The sequence below is a fragment of the Phyllobates terribilis genome, unplaced genomic scaffold (assembly GCF_046119375.1).
Source record: "Phyllobates terribilis strain yellow unplaced genomic scaffold, ASM4611937v1 Scaffold_9__5_contigs__length_417890890, whole genome shotgun sequence".
Taxonomy (NCBI): Eukaryota; Metazoa; Chordata; class Amphibia; order Anura; family Dendrobatidae; genus Phyllobates; species Phyllobates terribilis.
Genome location: NW_027362769.1, coordinates 6238040 through 6262022, shown reverse-complemented (window position 1 = coordinate 6262022; position 23983 = coordinate 6238040). Strand labels below are relative to the sequence as shown.

At 44.5% G+C, this 23983-nt stretch overlaps 1 protein-coding gene and 1 long non-coding RNA gene across 4 annotated transcripts in view; one reads left to right on the top strand and one right to left on the bottom strand.

Annotated features, from left to right (window-relative positions):
- COL3A1 (collagen type III alpha 1 chain) overlaps positions 1-23983 on the top strand; it is a 132763-nt gene that overhangs the window by 12479 nt on the left and 96301 nt on the right. The window contains exons 3-4 of one of the 2 annotated variants that reach the window (XM_073646297.1): positions 2129-2173; positions 16311-16439. In XM_073646297.1, the coding sequence (XP_073502398.1) occupies positions 2129-2173; positions 16311-16439 (174 nt within the window). The remainder of the gene's footprint in view (positions 1-2128; positions 2174-16310; positions 16440-23983) is intronic. The other variant, XM_073646298.1, reaches the window with a different exon arrangement.
- Positions 1-23983, bottom strand: part of LOC141161483 (uncharacterized) — a 126482-nt gene that overhangs the window by 86294 nt on the left and 16205 nt on the right. For both annotated transcript variants that reach the window (XR_012250633.1, XR_012250634.1), the window contains exon 2: positions 22375-22447. This is a non-coding gene — a long non-coding RNA (uncharacterized lncRNA). The remainder of the gene's footprint in view (positions 1-22374; positions 22448-23983) is intronic.

Below are 23983 nucleotides of genomic sequence, written 5' to 3'. Positions count from 1 at the left end.
GTATCATTGCCAGCCAATTGTAAATTCCTTTAAACCTGTAAAAACACATTTTCCCAGAATTCGGAAAAAAAAAAGAGCCATCATTGATTTTTTTGGAGCTTGTTTAAAAGAGTTTTTCAGACTCATGATATTGATGATGCTTCTTTGGGATAGATCATCGATATTAAATCAGTGGTGGTCCAACACCCAGCACCACCACTAATCAGCTGTTTTCAGCTCATTCAGCGACCGGATGTGAACAAGTGGCTAGTGTCACATCCATCTAGAAATGTTACTGCACATTTTTTACTACTCCCTTAATGGAATGAGTTTGCAACTTTATTTAGATTTTTTAATCTGGCTAAAATCTGATTTGCATAGCCAACCACGCTCACTCAGCAGAACAATGGCAACTTTTCTTCACTTTGTGCTTTGCCACTTGGTCACCCCAATCTGTGACTTTGTGTGGTCTTCTACTTTGAGGCTCAGTTGCGAGATGCTCCCACTTTTGAATAATTCCACTCACAGGTGATCATGGAATATGTAGGTGACATCCTATTACAGCACCACGCTGGTTTCAGTGAGCTCATTAGAATGAGTCTTTCTCTCACAAATGTTAGTAAAGGCAGACTGCGGGGCTAGGTGCCGGATTTGAGGCTATGTTCCCACGATGAGCTTTTGGTGAGTTTTTGACACTGTGTATTCTGGCTGCCGCAAAAATGCAGCACCTTATAGTACCAGCAAAGTAGATGGGATTTATAGAAGTTTCATGCCCACTGTGTTTTTTTTTTTTTTCCTCAGCGTAAATTGACCGGCAGTTTCATCGTTGAGTATTTTGTGTGGATTTTCCCCATAAACTACAAATAGATGCGGAAAATCTGCAGGTCAACAATGCACATGTGTTTTTAGTGCGTTTCTGTGTCAGAAACGCATCAGAAATGCATGTAATTCGCAAATAAGTATATCAATAAAGTTTTGTCAAAGCCAAATACCAGGAAGTATAAAAAAATAAGCAACTTTATTTAAAGCATGACACACCAACACAGACAAAAAACAGTCACAAACGTGACAAAAACTTGTGTTTAAAGAAACACCTCAAAAACACAATAAAAAACTGCAAGTGAAACCTAATTTAAAGAATAGGTGCAGAAATTCTGCAGCATTAAAAACTCACCAAAAACTCACCGTGGGCACATAGCCTTATACATCTGTGCTGTGGCAGTGGGACGAAATGAAAATCCTGAATTTGGTTATTAAGAGGAGAGTCATAATACTTTTTCCAAATAGAGCAGTGGTTGCTTATGTATAACCAGCTTTAGTTAAACGGATTGTCCCAAGAACAACACTTTAATCAATAGATCTTGGAATAATAATAATTTCCACAATTGGATGTGCTAAAATATTTCCTGTGCTGAGAAAATCATATAAATGTGCCCCTGCTGTGTACTGTGTAATGGCTGTGTCTGACTGCCAGGAACATGGTCTGATCATACCACAGCTCCTGGGCAGGGGAGGAAGCAAAAGAGAATATACAGACAGGACAGCATGGGATCACAGATGCTGGTTTCCGCAGGTAAAAACATTTCCATGCAGTTTAAAAACTTAATTTACCTTAGGGAAAGGATCAGCTGTGATCCCCTGCTGTAATGTCTGTATACTATCGTTGCTTCCTCCCCTGCCCAGGAGATGTGGAATGATCAGACCATGTTCCTGCACGGTCAGACACAGCCATTGCACAGTACACAGCAGGGGCACATTTATAAGATTATCTGTGCAGAGGATTTTTTTTAAGCAAATCCAATTGTGGAGATTATTATTATCCCAAGATCTATTGATGAAGATGTACTTTGTTCAAGGAAAAATCCTTTTAAGATAGAATTATTACATTTTATCTTAGAATTACAATTTTTAAGTAGCTTTAAAGCCACTGTACTGTGAATATAGAACTTTACTGCAATTCTAGTAGTATATAATACATGATCAGTGACCCTAGCTCATTAGTATCATAAAGTCATGCTTATGAATACAATATAAGTATATTTTGTATAAATAGCTACATTTACATTACAAAATTATAGTAAATATAATAAATTACTATTTTTATGAAACAAAACCATAATGTCCATCTTAATATGTATTTTATGTGCAGCCTACCACCGATACCCAGAAACCTAACGGACCAAATGGGCATCCTGTAAGTATACATTACATGCATTGCTATACTTTTGTTGGTATTTAGAGTGTAAGGCTATGTGCGCACGATGAGTATTTTGCGCAGAAATTTCTGCAGCGTTTCTGCACCTCTTGGCAGTAAAAACACTGCGGAAATTCCACGCTTTTTTGGTACGTTTTTGCTTGCATTTTTGCCAATGCATTCAATAGGAAAAATGCAGGCAAAAACATACAAAGAATTCACATGCTGCAGATTAAAACGCACTGCAAATACTGACAGGAAAATTCCTGATCATGTGCACAGATCCTCAGAAGTCTCATAGACATTGATGTCATAAGGTTTCCAATCATCAAAAACGCATTATGTGTACACAGCCTAAGGCTATGTGCCCACGTTGCATTTATGAAGCAGAAAATTTCTGCTGCATAAATGCAAGTTCTCTCCCGGAAAAACGCATGCGGAATTCCGCACGCGTTTATCGCGCATTTTTCGCGCGTTTATCACGCGTTTTCCACATGCGGAATTGCCTTGCGTTTTTTATGCATTGGACAAAGGCAATTCCGCTTGCGGAAACGCAAAATTAAATGACATGCTGCGGATTTTTGAACGCGGCATAAACGCTGCGGAAAAATCCGCAGCATGTGCATAGAACTTGCGGAATCCCATTGGGGACCATGGGGTGCGGATATACATGCGTTTTTCAAGCGTTTACGCTGCGGAAATTCCGCAGCATATACGCTTGAAAAATGCTACGTGGGCACACAGCCTTAAAGTCAGAAGATGGCACAGGAAGCAGACAGGAACTTGTTCAGAGTCTTCTGTGGTGCACACATTGCATCATAATGATAAAATGCAGCCACTCTCACATGTATCCAAAAGAGCATATTATCCTGGCCACCATGGAAATAAGAATTTTATTGCTATAGCGCCAACATATTCTGCAGCACTTTACAACTGAGCGGGGACATGTACAGACAAAAAAGACATCACAAAGTAACACATAGTTCAATAGTTACAGGAGTGGGGCCTTGCTCACAAGCTTACAGTCTATAGGGAAAGCAGGACCACCCAGTAGTAGTACTGTACAGGAGAAGGCCATCAACCAGAAGTGGAAGGATGAAAGGAAATCTTGAATATACCAGGCTTCTAGGTCTCAGCAATGGCAGCATGCTGCAACTACAGTACAAGACAGATGAATGTAGGAAAAATCATCAGATATTCATCTAGAAAACGTTGTTGATTTCCATCCATATCGTCAGCCATGTGCCATCTGTGTCTGTTCTTTACATCAGTGTTGCCTCCGATTCTACACATCAATATTTTAAAATGTACAAGATCAAATACAGTTTACTAGAATAATAATGACAATGTATTCATTAAAATCAAACGCCACACAGATGTTCCCTATGGGATCCAAGTTTTTTGGTGCACCCAAATACTTCAATGGGCGGGTCTCAACAGCAATTCTTTTCACGCTGTCATCTGAACAGCCCTATTGAATAACATTGGTCAATGTGCTGTCCGATTTTCACTCCAACAGCACACGTTCCTAAGGCTTCATTCATACATCTGTTTTTCTTATCGGTTATTAAAAATGACAGCAATTTGACCCGTAGGCTTCAATGGAACCACTTTTTTTAAACAGATGTGAGTGTCCAATCTGTTAAGCACAGTGCATGTCCTGTTATTAGTTTTTTTGGTGCAGTCTCTTTGAGAATCTGACAAAAATGAATGAAAGACAGAAGATATTTGTTTTCCATCTATTTTTCATCCGTTTTTAACTAATCCATTGCTAAATAGCAATGGGAATTTTTTTTTAAGATACTTAACTAGTGTTGAGCCACCCCCGTAGTGTTCGAGTTCGGTTCGGTTCGTCGAACACCCGTGTGTTCGCCGAACTGTTCGTCGAACACCGTTAAAACCAATGGCAGGCAAACAAAAACACATAGAAACACATAGAAAACACCTTCAAAGGTGTCCAAAAGCTGACAAACTGCTCAGAAGACACAACTAACACATGGAAAAGTGACAAGTACATATAGTCATGCGAAAAGAAAAGAGGTGGAGGAGTAAAAGGAGGGGGAGACACAGATATAGGCATGTCATGCCCTTCTAAAATCCAAAAAGTGAGAAGCCGAGACGGCCAGTCCGCTCCTGCCCGTGCCACCTCCGTGTCGCCGGGTTTGTGCCAGAGCCGCGGTGAACCCTGACGGCCAGCCCCCCTCTCCCAATACTGGTGCCTGTCCGCTGGTGGGTCGAGAGAGCCCCCCTGTGGTGGAGGCAGCTCTAAGCTTTTTAATTTAAATTGTCCCTCTAATTTGAATGAATACACTTTAAATCCATTTACAAGGATCTATTGGAGGGCAAGTCTCATGCCAGCAGCCGCGTAATTCCAGCTCCAGTAGCGTCCACTAAAGCTGCTGCAGTTAAAAAGCTTTTATAAGGATCGAGCTCGGCTGTCCACCGCAAGGCATCCTAGTGCCAGTCCCAGCCCCTATGCCTTGGGGTGCCTCCTGATGCTCTTCACTAAGTATCCCGTGGTCCCGAAGCATTTCCTTTGAAAAAATTAAGTGTCCAAACTACAGGTGGTGTAGCTTGCTTAACAGCCGGGATAATCCGCTGACTAGCAGACACTGCTACTAGGCACAAAGTATTTCCTGGGCTAGATGCAGTTAAAAATTTGTAAGTAGATACTCTCGTTGGATGCTGAGAAAGCATTCCATAGAGTCTCCTGGCACGCCATATATGATTCTCTTAAAAAGCTTGGGGTAGGGGTCTAGGGGACCCTTTTATAGCCAAAATCACGGCCCTGTATCACAATACGTCACCTAGGCTGAAGATAAATGGAACTGTAGCACCGAGGGCTCGGTTGCTACAGACGTATTGCACCTCACCCAGAGGTGTGATATCTCACTCTCAGATAAGGATGGAGTGTGGATCAGGACCCGACACCTGCATGCATTACACCACATTGCCGTGGGGCAGGGCGACCAATATGCCCCTGAGATGGGCACGACAGTCCCTGTCCCTGGCTGGAGTGGGGGGAGGGAACACTGAGGAAGGGGAACCCTGCAGTGCAGGAGCAGGGAGGAAGCAGTTCCTGGGTGCATTGAGAAGGGAGTATAAAAGGTGGGCACCATCTTAGTTCAGTGCAGAGAAGTCTGAGCAGAAGTGGCAGGGAGCAGGGGCTCTGCATGAGCTCTGCTCCGGAGGCGGGCCTAGTAACAGAGGCCCAGGCCTGCAAGAGGGAGAAGGAAGGAAGAGGAGCGGAGAAGGCTCCAGGAACGAAGAATGAAGGGATCCCAGGGGTGCGGACGGGCGAGTCGCCACCGCACGCCCGAATCCACCTGCGTGGAGGGGTCAGGCCAAAGGGGGAGACCGGTCCCCGAACTAGTGGAGGCAGGAAACGACCCTCAGCTAGAAACCGGAGGCTCTGACATTTTATGTGGCGCAGCCCCTTGCTCCACCCGCTAGGAAGGCACCACATAGGGTCAGGGAAACTGGCGCCAAGTTTACCAAGAGGAGGCCCGAGGCAGCCGGACAGAAGTGTTGGTAAGAAAGGCCAGACAAAGGACACACAAAGGGGGTCCTGTGAAGCGCTCCAAAGTTATCTGGGAGTTGTCTGAGCCCCTCACCTGGTGAGCACAGTACGACGTGGGCAGCCGTTACCTGCAGACGTGGTCTGGATAATAAGAACTGTGAGTAAAGGCCCTGAACTGCATCACTGACTCCGTGTCGTTACTGCTGCTGCCCTGCACCATCACCCCCATCCTCCGCATACACTGCCCTGAGGCTATACTCCTCCCGTGGGGAGTTATGCTACGCTCTGCTGCACCCACAACACCAGCCTTAGCGGTCTGCCCTGTAGCGGCGGTTCACTCTGACCGCAATCCACGGGTGGCGTAGTCGGACATTTAAACATCAAAACCACATAAATAGTTCCGCCACTGGTTTGACCGCCCTGAGCCACGGAACCGGATCGCCGCCACGAAGACTACAACCACCAGCATCCACCAAAAAGGGTCCGGCTCCGGGTGTCCCAAGGCCCAGGGGGTGCGTCAGAACATTTTCATCACCTTTCATAATCACCAATGGGACAAGGCAGGGATGTCCTCTGTCCCCTCTCTTATACATCCTAGTGACGGAGCACCTGCTCTCATCAATTCGCCATAACCCCAATATTAGGTGGATTGAGGTGGGAGGCACCGAGTACAAGTGCTCTCTATTTGCTGATGATGTCCTAGTATATATCACTTAATCACATATATCCATCCCTGCTGTTATGGCTGAAATAGATCACTTTGTTACATGGTAAAATTTTAAAATCAATGCAGCGAAGTCTGAGGCCCTCGATGTCTCCCTCCCTAAATCCATATAGGATTCCATCCAGTCCAACTTTCCCTTTGCCTGGCCCTCACAGGGTATCAAATACTTAGGAATTCCTATTCATAGAGACCTCTCCCATCTATGTTATCTTAATTTTGGGCCCTTTATTGAACAATTCCATACAGACCACGGTTGGCAAGTTAGAACTGTAAGATTCACTACGTGAACCACTGGTGTTTTGTGGAAAAGCACATGTACACCGCGTTCCAAATTATTATGCAAAAAGTGTTTAGGAGTGATAAGGGAAGAATTTGTTTGTTTGTCAGTTAAACTCATTGATGGTGATGTGTGTCAGGGCTCTTTATATCACTGTAAGCAATTGCAGACACCTGTGCTAATTAGTTTGGCAGGTGTGTCCAATGAAAGGCAAGACTACTTAAGAAGGCTCTCTCACATTATTAAGCAGCCTACATTTTCTGCCAAAATGGGAAAGAAAAAGGATGTGTCGGCTGCTGAGAAGCAACAAATTGTGGAGTGTTTAGGTCAAGGCATGACTACAATCAACATTGTGCGATGATCAGGATGAAGTGTCTTGGCAATCAAGAAGTATGTAGCTGATTCACAGTACACACGTGTGCGTGCTGATAAGGGCAAATTGAGGACTCTTTCCTACAGGCAATTACGTCAGGTTGAAACAGCAGCGGCAAAAAAGCCTTGTCATAGCAGCAGACAAGTTTTTGAAGCTGCTTGTGCCTCCAACGTCCCCCGAACAACAAGATGCAGGGTCCTTCAGAGGTTTGCAGCTGTGCATATGCCATCCTGTCGACCTCCTCTATCCACTTCACACAAGCAGAAACGGCTCCAGTGGGCCAAACATTACATGAAGACTGATTTCAAAACTGTTTTGTTCACGGATGAGTGCCGTGCAGCGCTCGATGGTCCAGATGAATGGAGTGGAGGATGGCTGGTTGATGGACACCCCACGCAAACACGGCTACAGCGCCAACAAGGAGGAGGTGGAGTAATGTTTTGGGCTGGAATCATGGGGAGAGAGATTGTCGGCCCCTTTAGGATCCCTGAAGGCGCTAAAGATGAACTCCATAATGTATGTGGATTTTCTCAAACAGCACTTCCTGCCATGGTTCAAGAAGAAGAAGATCATTTTTCTGCATGATAATGCACCATCTCATGCTGCACATAAAACATCTGCATCTCTGGCTGATATGGGCATAAAAGGGGACAAACTTATGGTGTGACCCCCATGCTCCCCTGACCTCTACCCCATTCAGAACCTTTGGAGCATCATTAAAAGGAGTGTCTATGATGGCGGGAGGCAGTTCACATCTAAGCAACAGCTCTGGGAGGGTATTCTGTCCTCATGCAAAACAATTGAAGCAGAAACCATCCAAAACCTGACAAATTCAATGGACGAGAGAGTTCAGAAGCTCCTTTCGAACAAGGGGTCCTATGTGAAAATGTAACATCACCTAGAATAAAGTTTTGAGTTGAAAACTGTTTGATTTCAGTTTCTAACAACCTGCTAATGCTTATAATTTCAAAAATGACCATTTTTTTGGTCTTTATTAAAATGAAAAGGTTGATCGAAAAGTTTGGGGGATCTAAGAGTGTGGCAACCCAGTAGTCATGATTACTTCGAATTCTGACAATATGAGGGTCATGCTGCAGGTAGTGCAGCAAGAAGGCACTTATGTGTCTTGCGCATCTCGGAGCCCCAAAATTATTTTCCGGGCTAGATGCAGCTAAAAATTATTTTTAATTTTAAATCTGGTGAAGCTTATTATAGATGGCCTAATAGGATCAGTGCTGCACACTGCTACAAAGCCCAAATTATTTTCCAGTCAAGATACAGATAAACATGATTAGTAATTTGAAAGCTTAAAACGGTTGGTAGGGTGATTTTAACCAATCATCAAGCTTTTACTCTCCCCAGGATGACACAGGGGTAGAAAAGTCGTTTCGGATCCATGATTTGTTCATCTTTATGAACGTGAGTCTGTCTACATTATCAGTGGAGAGCCGCGTGCGCTTATCTGTCAGCACACCACCAGCAGCGCTGAACACACGTTCAGACAGAACGCTGGCTGCGGGGCATGACAAGATCTCCAAGGCGTAAGTGGCTAGCTCCGGCCATTTATCCAGATTGGAAGCCCAAAAAGAGCAAGGGTCCAGTGACACAGTCGTGGCTTCAATGTTTACTTGGAGATACTCCTGTACCATCGTCTCTAGGCGTTGACTATGTGTCAGACTTCTTGTCTCCTGTGGCATTGCAAAGGATGGGCTAAAAAAGTGGTGAAATGATTCCGCAAAATTGATGTTACCAGCAGATACTGTGGTTCTGTTACGGTTTGAGTGCTGAACACTTGACGGTCCCACGGTTGGCAAGTTGGAACTGTGAGATTCACTACGTGCACCACTGGTATTTTGTGGAAAAGCACATGTAAGATTCTGCAACAGTCTCTGCTGATACTCCTGCATGCATGCATCCCTTTCTATGGCAGGAATAATTTCTGCAAATTTACTTTTGTACCGGGGATCTAACAGTGTGGCAACCCAGTAGTCAGGATTATTTCTAATTCTCACAATTCGAGGGTCATGTTGCAGGTAGTGCAGCAAGAAGGCACTCATGTGTGTTGCGCATCCAGGAGCACCAAGTCCCTGTTGTGTTGGTGGCGAGGTAGCAATCATGCTTCCTTCCTCTGTCCTCTCCCCCCAACCTCGCACAACAGAAATGTGATCAAGGTCTCCCTCATCTGATGAGTCTTCCATCAGTTCGTCCTCCACTTCTTCCTGGGCTCCTGCACCTTCCTCACTAGTTTGGCTGCTACCATGCGCCCTGGTAAAATCATCTCCCCCACCCTCACATGCCTGCCGCCTTGGTGCTGCCGACCGTCTGGACCTTGCAGATGTTAGCCCTTCCGCATACAACTCCTCCTCCTCTACTTCCTCCACCTCCTCTTGTGCCACCACCTGACTCCGAATTCTGTTTAACATGTGCTCCAGCATGTAAATCACCGGAATAGTCATGCTGATAATGGCATCGTCAGCACTAAACATCTTCGTCGCCATTTCAAAACTGTGCAGAAGGGTGCATAGGTCCCTGATCTGAGACCACTCCTCCAGCGTGATTTGCCCCACCTCTGAATCTCGTTGGCCCAGGCTATACGTCAGAACGTATTGCACCAGGGCTTGTCGGTGCTGCCACAGTCGCTGCAACATGTGCAGAGTTGAATTCCACCGGGTAGGCACATCGCATTTTAGCCGGTGAAGTGGCAGGCCCAACGACTTCTGTAGAGATGTAAGTCGCTGAGCTGCGGGATGCGAACGGCGGAAGTGAGCACACAGCGACCGTGCCCTCTGCAGAAGGCCATCTAGTCTGGGATAGTGGGCTAAAAATTGCTGGACAACCAGGTTCAACACGTGAGCCATACAAGGCACGTGTGTGACATTGCCCCGGCGAAGGGCCGCACCCAGGTTTGCAGCATTGTCGCACACGGCCTTCCCTGGTTTCAGGTCCAGTGGAGACAACCATTCATGAAATTGGTTCTCCAGAGCTGACCACAACTCCTCAGCTGTGTGACTCACATTTCCCAGACATTTCAATGTAAAAACCGCCTGATGACGTTGAGCCCTACTGCCAGCATAGTAAGGAGGTGTGCAGGATCCCTTCTGCGCAGTTAGAAAGCTTGTGGCATGACCAGACAGGCTTTGGGTGCAGGTGGAAGACCGAGAGGAGGTTGAGGAGGCAGAAGCAGTGGAGGAAAAATGACATAAAGAGGATTGACGCACAACTCGTGAGGACGGCAAGACTTGGACAGCAGCCCCTTGTCCTGCTGTCACCATAGTTACCCAGTGCCCAGTCAGCGACATGTAACGCCCCTGTCCATGCCTACTCGTCCAAGTGTCTGTGGTGAAATGCACCCTGTCACACACAGAGTTTCTCAAAGAAGCGGTGATGTTGTGTGCGACATGCTGGTGGAGCGCAGGCACACCTTTCTTTGAGAAGTAGTGCCGACTGGGCATCTGGTACTGGGGCACTGCGACGGACATAAGGTCTCGAAAATCCTCTGTGTCCACCAGGCGGAAAGGCAGCATTTCTGTAGCCAAGAGCTTGCAGATGGTGAAATTCAACCTCTTAGCTTTCTCATGGCTAGGAGGAAATGGTCTTTTACTTGTCCACATCTGAGGGACCGAGGGCTGGCTATTGTGCTTAGACGGGGTTGATAAGGGTGTCCCCGGCAAACTGCCGGTCTGTGAGGAAGATGCAGGCGGACATGTTAGGTTGCCTTGATCCAAAGGTGGTGCTATCGATGTCGGACAGCGCTCAAGACCAGCTGGTGTTACCACCTCCAAAGAAAATGATGACCTGCCAATCACGCTGGCTGTTGCGGGTAAAGAGGTGGCAGGTCTGCGCCCCAAAACAGGTGTGACTGCTGTCCCCCCAGTCACAGAGGATGAAGAGGCCGCGGATGCACAAGATATGGCAGACGGTGGTTGGCCCGGCCGGCTAGACCGCATTGTAGCACACTGAGCTTCCCACTGCAACTTATGCTTCATGTCCATGTGCCGGTTCATGCATGAAGTACTCAAACTATGTATTTTTTGGCCTCTACTTAGCTTTTGCTGACAAATGTTACAGATAACACGAGTTGGGTCATCTTTATCGATCTGAAAAAATGCCCAGGCTATGCAAGGCTTAGCACCCATGCGACCTGAAGAGCCACCACGACTTGTGGTGAGAGGCAGAGTTGTGTTTGAGGATGCAGTTGTTGACGTGCTTCCAGTACTACGTCTCTGTCCAGGAAGGCGCAACCTGACCTCGTCGTCACTAGCATCTTCCTCCACCTCCTCTGCTGACCTCATCTCTTGGCTGACTGTGGGTTGACAGTAAGTGGGATCTCCGACCTCATCATCATCACCCTGTGCGTTATCACACCCGTCGTCCTCAGAGCCAACCTGTTCCTGCCCTGATAAAAAACTAAAGTTGTCGCTCCAATCAGGTATTTGAGTCTTATCATCGTCTTCCTCATTGTCTCCACCAACAGGAGTTACAGTTTGGGAATGAGGGTCTACATTATGGTCAGAACCTTCTGCGTCTGGTCCTGGATCCGACTCATAAAGATTCTGGGCATCAGTGCAGATCATTTCCTCGTCTGGATTCACAGAAGCGCTGGAGTCGACCTCTGATTCCCAGGCTATAGTATGAGTAAACAGCTCTGCAGACTCAACCATCTGTTCTACCTCATACTCAGACGGGCAGCTGGAGATTTGGGAGCTGTGAGGAAGCAAGTGCGATTTGGGTGACACCTTTGAGGACTGGAGTATTTGTGATGTTGAAGTTGATGTGGAGGAGAGCCCACTTAAAGGAGCACTTGATATCCGTTGAAGCACCTGCTGTTTTTGTGCCTCATCTGGAATTTGTAGCGATTGGCGTGGCCGTAAGAAAGGGATCTTATCACATTGTCCGCTAAAAGAAGTAGACATTTTAGTTTGGCTGGAAGATGGTCTTTCTTCTGCACCTACCCCACGGACACAACCTTTTTTCCCCTTCCCAACACGCCTATTCCCCTTTCCACCAGCAGCAGGCCTTTTTCCACTCATTTTGGTGGTTAACTAATTCACAACTCTGGAGTTGTTTGCACAAAAAAACAATGGATGGTAACCGAGCAGAGCTGAGTGGCCAAACTGTGGTATTAGGCCAAAACTATTGGCTGGGTTAGATGCAGAAAAAAATTATTTTTAATTTGCAACCTGATGGAGGTCAGTATAGATGGACTAATAGACCAAGTCCCACACACCGCTAGAAGCCCAAATATTTTTTCAGAGCTAGATGCAGAAATTTTTTTTATTCAATTTGCAACCTGATGGAGGTCAGTATAGATGGACTAATAGACCAAGTCCCACACACTGCTAGAAGCCCAAATATTTTTTCAGAGCTAGATGCAGAAAAAAATTATTTTTAATTTGCAACCTGATGGATGTCAGTATAGATGGACTAATAGACCAAGTCCCACACACTGCTAGAAGCCCAAATATTTTTTCAGAGCTAGATGCAGAAAAAAATTATTTTTAATTTGCAACCTGATGGAGGTCAGTATAGATGGACTAATAGACCAAGTCCCACACACCGCTAGAAGCCCAAATATTTTTTCAGAGCTAGATGCAGAAAAAAATTATATTCAATTTGCAACCTGCTGGACGTCAGTATAGAAGGACTAATAGAACAAGTCCCACACACTGCTAGAAGCCCAAATATTTTTTCAGAGCTAAATGAAGAAAAAAATTATTTTTAATTTGCAACCTGATGGAGGTCAGTATAGATGGACTAATAGACCAAGTCCCACACACTGCTAGAAGCCCAAATATTTTTTCAGAGCTAGATGCAGAAAAAAATTATTTTTAATTTGCAACCTGATGGAGGTCAGTATAGATGGACTAATAGACCAAGTCCCACACACCGCTAGAAGCCCAAATATTTTTTCAGAGCTAGATGCAGAAAATTTTTTTATTCAATTTGCAACCTGATGGAGGTCAGTATAGATGGACTAATAGACCAAGTCCCACACACTGCTAGAAGCCCAAATATTTTTTCAGAGCTAGATGCAGAAAAAAATTATTTTTAATTTGCAACCTGATGGAGGTCAGTATAGATGGACTAATAGACCAAGTCCCACACACTGCTAGAAGCCCACATATTTTTTCAGAGCTAGATGCAGAAAAAAATTATTTTTAATTTGCAACCTGATGGAGGTCAGTATAGATGGACTAATAGAACAAGTCCCACACGCTGCTAGAAGCCCAAACATTTTTTCAGAGATAAATGAAGAAAAAAATTATTTTTAATTTGCAACCTGATGGAGGTCAGTATAGATGGACTAATAGACCAAGTCCCACACACTGCTAGAAGCCCAAATATTTTTTCAGAGCTAGATGCAGAAAAAAATTATTTTTAATTTGCAACCTGATGGAGGTCAGTATAGATGGACTAATAGACCAAGTCCCACACACCGCTAGAAGCCCAAATATTTATTCAGAGCTAGATGCAGAAAAAAATTATATTCAATTTGCAACCTGCTGGAGGTCAGTATAGAAGGACTAATAGAACAAGTCCCACACACTGCTAGAAGCCCAAATATTTTTTCAGAGCTAAATGAAGAAAAAAATTATTTTTAATTTGCAACCTGATGGAGGTCAGTATAGATGGACTAATAGACCAAGTCCCACACACTGCTAGAAGCCCAAATATTTTTTCAGAGCTAGATGCAGAAAAAAATTATATTCAGTTTGCAACCTGATGGAGGTCAGTATAGATGGACTAATAGAATGATGCTATGCCCAAAAGATTTTACTTCACTAGGTGCAGTAAAAAAATTGGTATTCTATACACAGGTGGTATATCTTGCAACACAGATAGGCTACTCCACTGACTAACACACTCTGCAATAGGCCAAAAAGGATTAGCTTTGCTAGATTCAGCCAAATGCTGTGAAAAAAACTTGCACAGCACTGGCACAGACCTGCCTGGCAAAAACTGATAGGAACTGATGTAACCTAGTCCTGAATAGGACTCCAATTACAATTAGTCTTTACTCCCACAATCTATTTATTTAAGAGCACAGACCTGCCTGATAAAAGTCGTAGGAAATGCTGTAACCTAGTCCTTAAAAGGACTGCAATCACAACTATTCCCTACTCCCAAGCTATCTGTATATTTGTGCGAAAATTGGCTTGAAATTAACAAGGTATAGCGCACACAGCAACAGCGGTGCCGTCTAACACGCAGCTGCAGCAGTGAGAAAATGGTGGCGACGGGGAAAATGGCTTGGTCTTATAGGGCAAGGACATGTGACATACACTGCCAATCACACATGCCCTTGCTTGTGTGAAAAAAAGCACTTCGCTCCGTGTGTGCGCTGCTGATAGGCTGACAGATTGCACCTCCCCACTGCAAATGCGGGAAAGAGAAAAAAAAATGGAGATCTTCATTGTTCCTGCAGAGATCCATCCCCTGCCCCTCCCCCCGCCCCGCTGTACACTCAAACTGCGTATTAACATTAATTTTCATCATTACTATGAAAAAATCCAGTTATGATTTTGGTGCACGAACAGTTATCGAACATAACCTCGAACAGCCGAATTTTTCTCAAATTGTTCGTGTTCGCTCGAACACCGCCCAAAACAGCTCGAATTTGAGATTGGCGAATAGTTCGAGTAGAACAACGCTCATCTCTATACTTAACCTCCTTCAGTTTTTAAAACTGCATGAGAAATAAATGATTCAAAATGTATGAAACAAAGATGAAAATGTATTCATTTGTAATGGCTGTTAACAAGGAAATGAATGTGTGATTGTAGTCTAAAGCTAAGGCCCTGGGCTTCATGATTGCTGGTTCTCCATTTTTCCTGATTAGTTTGCTCTTTTTAGTGGCTTTAGTATTTGCTACTTAGGTCCCGATTTATCAAGAACGTTGATTTTTTCACTGGTCTTGATGAGGGGATATGCTGGAGTCAGATGCTCCTGATTCATGAAGAGGTGACTGCCTCTCCATGAATCTGGAGTATCTGATGAGTGGCGTGCACCTCCGTGTGCTAGACCAGAAATCTTACTCTGGTCTGGGCCTGTAGAGTGAGATTTCTGGGTTATGGAATGCCACAGCTCATCATGAATAAGACTAGCTGTGGTGTCACATACCCGCTGCACCGAGGCATCACCAGTGTGTTACATGTAACTAACGCAGAACAGGAGAAATGAACTTTGTCTTCTTGCAAACACATTTTTTGCTTCTCTGTTTCTGCTGTATTGAAACAATAATACCCCCTGTCTGTCTGTGAGATGGAAGTGTCAGGTATAATCACACCCAGCTCTGCAGTGAGATCAGGAGAGCAGAGAGCGGCCATCGCACATCACACTGGTAACTCCCCCATCATGTATAATAATCTCTGGAGGTGGTGTTATCTTCCAGACATAGCCTGAAAGCGGTCATTTATATAAAGTGATAAAAGATGATTTATCAACAACAAGGCATCTAATATGAGACATACATGTATCACTCTCCTCAACAGTCTATAACCTGTATAACCATATTAATAGTTTAGATGGGTCAAATGTTTTGACAGATTCTCTTTAAATCTTTTTAAATGTTGCATCGCCAATTTTGCAGATCCAGATAGTTTAGACAGATTCTTGAAATGTGACTTTTTAACACCTCTCACTCCAGTCCCTGCCTGGAGTAAGGTTTCTAATCAAGTCTTTAATTTGGCACATTTTAAGACAAACCTGTGACTTTTTAAAAGATTTGCTACTTTTTTTCTAAAAAGTCACAAAAATGGTTAAAGACTATAATAAATAGCATTTCTGATTTTGTGCCAAATACATGAGCTACATGTGCCATACTGAAGACTTTAGCACACAAAAAAGTTATCAAATCCCCCATGACAAAATAAGAAAGGTGACTTTAAAAAATGGCAAAAGATGAATAGGTGGTTTAAGGGTTTAACATGACTACAGTGTATTAACTGATAAGAGACTGTGTTGTAATCAGCATATCTGTCACTACTTTATGACATAACCTATAATCACCGCATCTCACTAATGTATTGTGCCATATCACTGATCAGAATAATGTACTGCATTTGTCATTAGAAGAAAAAGGAACAGTTTGTCATAGTATATCCATCACAAAGTTGCCACCAGCACAAAACAATGAGCAGTGGTTATAGGAGTCCACACAGCAGTACTGGGCTGTTGCTGATTTCTGCATGTATACAATATATATCAAAGATGTGTTAAACATGGTATGTCTCTTCTATGTAGGGCCCTCCTGGCACTCCCGGCCGAAATGGTGATAATGGAAATCCCGGTGTGCCAGGTCCACCTGGTCCCCCTGGTCCCCCTGGAATTTGTGAGGGTTGTGGAGGTGGCGCCACAGGTGGTGGAGATGGGGTAAGTAGTTTTATTGTTGGTGAATAAAGCTCTGTTCAGGTTTGCACTGATAGCTCCATTTTTAGCTTCTTCACATTCAGTGTGATTTGGCAGGAAGAAAACTGCATGTGCTCTTCCCATCAATATGGACGCAACTCACTGGTCTTCACTGACTTACAGTATACAGTACAGACCAAAAGTTTGGACACACCTTCTCATTTAAAGATTTTTCTGTATTTTCATGACTTTGAAAATTGTACATTCACACTGAAGGCATCAAAACTATGAATTAACACATGTGGAACTATATACTTAACAAAAAAGTGTGAAGCAACTGAAAATATGTCTTATATTCTAGGTTCTTCAAAGTAGCCACCTTTTGCTTTGATGACTGCTTTGAACACTCTTGGCCTTCTCTTGATGAGCTTCAAGAGGTAGTCACCGGAAATGGTCTTCCAACAATCTTGAAGGAGTTCCCAGAGACGCTTAGCACTCATTGGCCCTTTTGCCGTCACTCTGCGGTCCAGCTCATCCCAAACCATCTTGATTGGGTTCAGGTCTGGGGACTGTGGAGGCCAGGTCATCTGGCGTAGCACCCCATCACTCTCCCTCTTGGTCAAATAGCCCTTACACAGCCTGGAGGTGTGTTTGGGGTCATTGTCCTGTTGGACCATCATTTATTTTTCAATTAAACGCAAACCGGATGGAATAGAATGCCACTGCAAGATGCTGTGGTAGCCATGCTGGTTCAGTATGCCTTCAATTTTGAATAAATCCCCAACAGTGTCACCAGCAAAGCACCCCACACCATCACACCTCCTCCATGCTTCACGGTGGGAACCAGGCATATAGAGTCCATACGTTCACCTTTTCTGGGTCGCACAAAGACACGGTGGTTGGAACCAAAGATCTCAAATTTGGACTCATCAGACCAAAGCACAGATTTACACTGGTCTAATGTCTATTCCTTGTGTTCTTTAGCCCAAACAAGTCTCTTCTGCTTGTTGCCTGTTCTTAACAGTGATTTCCTAGCAGCTATTTTACCATGAAGGCCTGCTGCACAAAGTCTCCTCTTAACAGTTGTTGTAGAGATGTGTCTGCTGCTAGAACTCTGTATGGCATTGACATGATCTCTAATCTGAGCTGCTGTTAACCTGTGATTTCTGAGGCTGGTGACTCAGATAAACTTATACTCAGAAGCAGAGGTGACTCTTGGTCTTCCTTTCCTGGGGCGGTCCTCATGTGAGCCAGTTTCTTTGTAGCGCTTGATGGTTTTTGCAACTGCACTTGGGGACACTTTCAAAGTTTGCCCAATTTTTCGGACTGACTGACCTTCATTTCTTAAAGTAATGGTGGCCACTCGTTTTTCTTAGCTGCTTTTTTTCTTGCCATAATACAAATTCTAACAGTCTATTCAGTAGGACTATCAGCTGTGTTTCCACAAGACTTCTGCACAACACAACTGATGGTCCCAACCCCATTTATAAGGCAAGAAATCCCACTTATTAAACCTGACAGGGCACACCTGTGAAGTGAAAACCATTTCTGGTGACTACCTCTTGAAGCTCATTAAGAGAATGGCAAGAGTGTGCAAAGCAGTCATCAAAGCAAAAGGTGGCTACTTTGAAGAACCTAGAATATAAGACATATTTTCAGTTGTTTCACACTTTTTTTGTTAAGTATATAATTCCACATGTGTTAACTCATAGTTTTGATGCCTTCAATGTGAATGTACAATTTTCAAAGTCATGAAAATACAGAAAAATCTTAAAATGAGAAGGTGTGTCCAAACTTTTGGTCTGTACTGTAAGTGATAACACATGTCCTATGACAGATCTGACATTGCATCTGGGTTTCCATAATAATTAGTGATGAGCGAGCCCTAAAATGCTCGGGTACTCGTTGCTCTAGTCGAGCAAATTGGAATGGTGGAGTGCTTGATCTGAGCAATGAGCCCAATATAAGTCTATGGGAAACTCGAGCATATTCCTGGTGGCCTCCCGTGGCGGTCTGCTGAGGGCCTAAAAATTGCCCAAATCAATGGGACAGTGCTCAAATGACATGGGGACAGCATGGGGAAGACCCCTGGAAGCATTTCTGACTCCCAGGTCACTGCTGTCAACAATGTTGTCCAAGTATTACGGCACTTTTACGGACTCACAATAAAACATACAAAAACGAAACCAAAATGGATTTTCCTGGGAAAAATGTTAAGCAACATCTTTTCCAGGGTAATGACTTGTATAAAAGACAAAATAAATATACAAAAACAAAAGTGATCCTCCACACCTTGGGCTATGTTCACACGTACCGTTTTTGAAGCGTTTTTGCACTTTTACATTGCTTTCAACGATGAAAAATGCATTCACCGGGAAATGTAATTTTAACATTTTACTACCTTATCTGGCCATGTGCTGTGTGACACATGCATACAGTGCTGAAAAGACATGGGAACAGCATGGCGAAGACCCTGGAAGCATCTCTGACTCCCAGGTCACTGCCTAAAACTGTGGTCATCTCATCAGACGTGATGCTATATTACTGCGGTAATAATACAGACAGTTTTGGCAACGTGACAAATATAAACTCCATTTAAAATGGGCAAGGTGTGTGGCAAGGGACGGGGAAGTGGACTTAATGGTGATGGTGATAGTGCACGCAGAGGCCGTGGGCAAGATGAAACTATGTCTGTTGAGGGAGCACAACAGACAACCACATCATGTTAAACTACCTTCCTGTCCCACTTTCTATGGGGCCAAGGAACACCACTATTGAAGCCAGAGCAGTGTGAAAAGGTTGTTGGTTGGATAGCAGATAAAGCTTCCAGTCAGTTTGCCACCACCACCACCCTGTGTTCCTCATGGTCCAGTCTCAGTAGATGTGAGTCTGGACCACATTATTATTATTATTACTTTATTATCGCCATTTATTCCATGGCGCTTTACATGTGAAAAGGGGGTATACATCGCAAAAACAATTGCAATAATCTTGAACAAAAATGTGACAGCGACTGTTACAAGAGAGGAGAGGACCCTGCCCACCAGGGCTCACAGTCTACAACGGATGGGTGAGGATACAGTAGGTGAGGATAGAGATGGTTGTGCAGTGGTATGGTGGAGCGAGGGTTACTGCAGGTTTTACGCATGTCGGAAGAGATGGGTCTTCAGTTGCTTTTTGAAAATTTCAACAGTAGGCAAAAGTCAGAAATGGTGTGGTAGAGAGTTCCAGAGAAGGGGGGATGCATGGGAGAAATCTTGCATGCGAATGTGGGAAGAGGAGATAAGAGGGGAGTAGAGAAGGAGATCTTGTGAGGATCGGAGGTTGCGTGCAGGTAAACACCGGGAGACTAGGTCACAGATGTATGGAGGAGACAGGTTGTGGATGGCTTTGCATGCCAATGTTAGGGTTTTGAACTGGAGTCTCTATGCAATGGGAAGCCAGTGAAGGGATTGAAAGAGAGGAGAGGCCATGGAATAGCGAGGGGACAAGGGGATTAGTCTGGCAACAGAGTTTAGGATAGATTGGAGGAATGCAAGAGTGTTAGAAGGGAGGCCACAAAGCAGAAGGTTGCAGTCGTCGAGAAGGGAGATGATGAGGTCGTGCACTAGTGTTTTTGTAGATTCGTGGTAGAGGAATGTGCAGATCTGGAAGATTTTTTTTACTTGGAATTGGCTTCTTCCTCACCCTGATCCTCCTTCCTCCCACCATTCTGAGTGCCCTGAGACAACTGATCCCACACTTGAACACTATGAAGAGCTGTTTTGTTCATCTTTCCATTTATACATTCTGCCCTCTCACTTGGTCCGCTCGGAAGTGGAAAGAGCTTGGAAATGTGGTTTGAAGGAGAGATTAGAGTCCAGGATTACCCCGAGAGCTGTTCACTATTCCATCAATAGATTCGGGCCTCTCGGCCGGCCAGCTTCGAGCAACGCAACAGAAAATCGCATGTAGCAATTTGAGCAGCCATGGTCACCCGAAGGTGATGGTGGGAAAGTGCAATTACTGTCGCAAGAGGTGGATAATGATGAGACACAATGGACAGAAAGTCAGGAGGAGGACCAGGGTGCAGAAGGAGAAGACGAAGGGGTGGACGATGAAGTCACTGACCCAACTTTGCAAGGGGACATACAGAGCGAGGACAGCAGCACACAGGGGGAGGGAGGCATAGCACCACAACAGGCAGGAACAAGCGGTGTGGTGGCCACAGACACAAGGCGGGCAACTCCTCCCCGGTGATGACGCCATAATTAGCATTACCATCCCGCTTCTCTGTCTACTGAAATGCTAGCTACTCACAATTAAAGAGGAGGCAATGCAGGTGGAGCAAGGAACTATACAGGGTGATAATGAGGAGGAGGAGGAGGAAAAGAATATGGACAGTCATCCTCTTGGTGAGAAGAGGGAAGTCTTGGCTGTTGGCAGTCTGGCACACAAGGTTGACTTTATGTTCCGCTGCCTTTACCGTGACCATCGCGTTATACTCATTTTGGGCATTACAGAAAACTGCCACGGCACGAGAGAATTCTTGGAGACGGAGGTGTGAGGTTCTGATTAAGGAGGATGTTAGTCTTAGATCAGTTGCAGAATGGAGGGCACAGGAGGGATGATGCACAGAAATGAGGGATGAGATATAGGCCAGTGCAGAACTGTGGACAGCTTGGTGGATGAGAGAGATGAGGTTGTATTGTATTCTGTAAAGTTTGTTTAACCTAACTAGTGCAATGACTGGCACAGGGTAGAGGCATCGGTGAAGCTGCTTGATAGAAATACGACCCTAGCTGCTGCACTCAGAAGGGATTGGAGAGGAGACAGTTTGTATAGAGGGAGACCGATTAGAAGAGAGTTGCAGTAGTGAATAAGAGCGACAGTAAGAGTTTTTGCAGTATCAAAGGTGAGAAAAGGTCGAATTCTGGAGATGTTTTTAAGGCGCAGGTGACATGAGCAAGTGAGTGATTTTCCACGTTGCATAAAGGAAAGTTGTGTGTCAAATATGACTCCAAGACAGCAAGCGTGCCGAGTGGGAGTTATGGTGGCACCACCTAAAGGAAATTGCAAAGTCAGGTATAGGTAGGTTAGTAGAGGGAGGAAAAAGAAGGAGTTCATTTTTGGAGATATTAAGTTCAGGTTCTTGTTGAAGAATTATAACAAAAAAGATTCCCATCTGACAACGCTGGCGGCAGATGTAACAGTCAGACAGTTCATTGGACAACCAAGGAGTACAAGTGAGGGAAACACAAACCAGATGCGGCAGAGGCAGTAGAACACTGTCAAAGGTCTGGGACAGTTTTCTCAGACCCTCCCTGCGCTCAGGCCCTGATACATGGGGTACTCTGACAAGGAGGAAAAAGTTTTGGAAGATGCTGAAGGACTACCGTGGCGACAGTATCAACGTCCTCCATGATTCCTCTCTATCTCTGTGCCTTACAACTGTTGAGTATCCAAGCTGGACACATGGCATTAACTGTCTCTCTACTCTTTGGAGGTTTTGGCCACTAGAGTTTTGTCAGAGATGATTTTTAGTGCCACCGGGGGCATTATAACTGATAGGCGCATCCATCCACCTGTCAATTGAAAATGCTGACAGGCTGACTCTTATAAAAATGAACAAGGGTTGGATTGGGCCAGACTTCTAAACACCACCAGATGATAGTATCAAACAAACTCAAATCCAGTGGTTATTTTTTTGCGGGTCTATTCCCATGCACCCCTTCACACCTAGACATGGGTATACACTTCAGGAATTGTTCTATTTTATGCCTCCTTCACCTCACCCTCCACCACCATATCACCAGTTTGACCGTGATGCAACACCCACATAATTTTTTTAAGGGTGTTTCTGATTAGAGACTAGCGAATATTTCAATATTCGTTACGGATTACAATCGCCATTGTAGTTGTCGAATATTCGCCGAACGCCATTGGATTCAATGGGTGCCAAAACCAAATGCATACATACCTTCAAACTGGACCAAAAGCTGTTAAAACACATCAATTTAGGGGCAGTCACCAGGAAAGTGCCATCAATTGACCTAGAATACAAATAGTATAATTATTATTATTTATTATTATGGCGCCATTTATTCCATTGCGCTTTACCTGTGAAAAGAGGTCACTAACTGGTAAAAGAGCAGAGAGGACCCTGCCCGTGAGGGCGCACAAACAGTCTATAAGGGATGGGTGAGGATACAGTAGGTGAGGGTACAGCTGGTCGAGCAGCGATATGGTGGAGCGAGGGTTACTGCAGATTGTAGGCTTGTCGGAAGAGGTGGTTCTTCAGCTTTTTTTAAAGGTTTCAACAGTAGGCGAGAGTCTGATATGTTGGGGTACAGAGTTAAAGAGTAGAAGGGATGCACCAGAAAAATCTTGTATGGATTGTGGGAAAACGATATAAGACGGGAGTAGAGAAGGAGATCTTGTGAGAATTGAAGGTTGCGTGCAGGTGTGTACCGGGAGACTAGGTCACTGATATATGGAGGAGACAGGTTGTGGATGGCTTTACATGTCATGGTTTCGATTTTGAACTGAAGTCTCTGGCCAATGGGGAACCAGTGAAGGGATCTTATAGATTGCTGAAGCCAGTCCACAATATAAAAAAGCAGCCATAGCGTGTCCGGGAACCTTCCCACACACTTTTCTTAGCCAGGGCTGCTTCTCGGCAGGGTTGGACGGGCCCACCAGAGAACCGGAGACTCCTCCAGTGGGCTCTGGCTTCTCCATCAGGATAGTTCATGATAGCGCAAACTTTGCAGCTGCTATGGGGCTCTTGAGTGAGGGAGAAAGGTGGGCCCTCAGAATCAAATCCTCTGGTGGGCCCAATGTTCTTCAGTCGGACACTGCTTCTCTGTGAAAGTTGTATTTCACCAGAGCCATATTCTTTAGCTTGGTGAAAGAACTGGCATAGAGAGAAACCGTATCTACTCCGGCTGTCATTTCTCCGCCACCAGGTTCCGCCCATTGTCACACACGACCATGCCTGGGTGTATGTTCATCGGTGAGAGCCACAGATCAGGCTGTTGTGTTACAGCTTTCAACAACTCTGCAGCGGTGGGCGGTTTGTCACCTAAGCATTAAGCATATTATCTTCAGCACAGCCTGTTGCCGCTTGGCCAAGGCAGTGCTGCAGTGCTTCCAGCTTGTGACTGATGTCATTTCGGAGATGGAGGCCAAACAAGAAGAGCAATGTGATTACATTGAGGTTACATTGGCGAGTCTGGTTTTTATACTAAAGAAAGATCCTACTGTGTTTTTATTTTTTTTATGTTTTTTACGTCTCTTCAAATGTGTATTGGAGTCCATCCTAATTTTTGTCAGCCCTTGAAATTGTTGCATATGCAATAACAGTATAGGAGACACACTCCTTAATAATGGGAAGGACAATTCAAATAAATAGATAGCAATTCTGGCTTTTGGATTTTTTTTCTCTTTACGCCATTTACAGACTGGATTATTTTATATTTTGATACATCAGATTTTTACGAATGCAGCGATACCAAATATGTGAATTTTTTTTATTATTATTATTTCTTAATTTTTAATGGGTGGTGATTTGAACTTTTATAATTTTT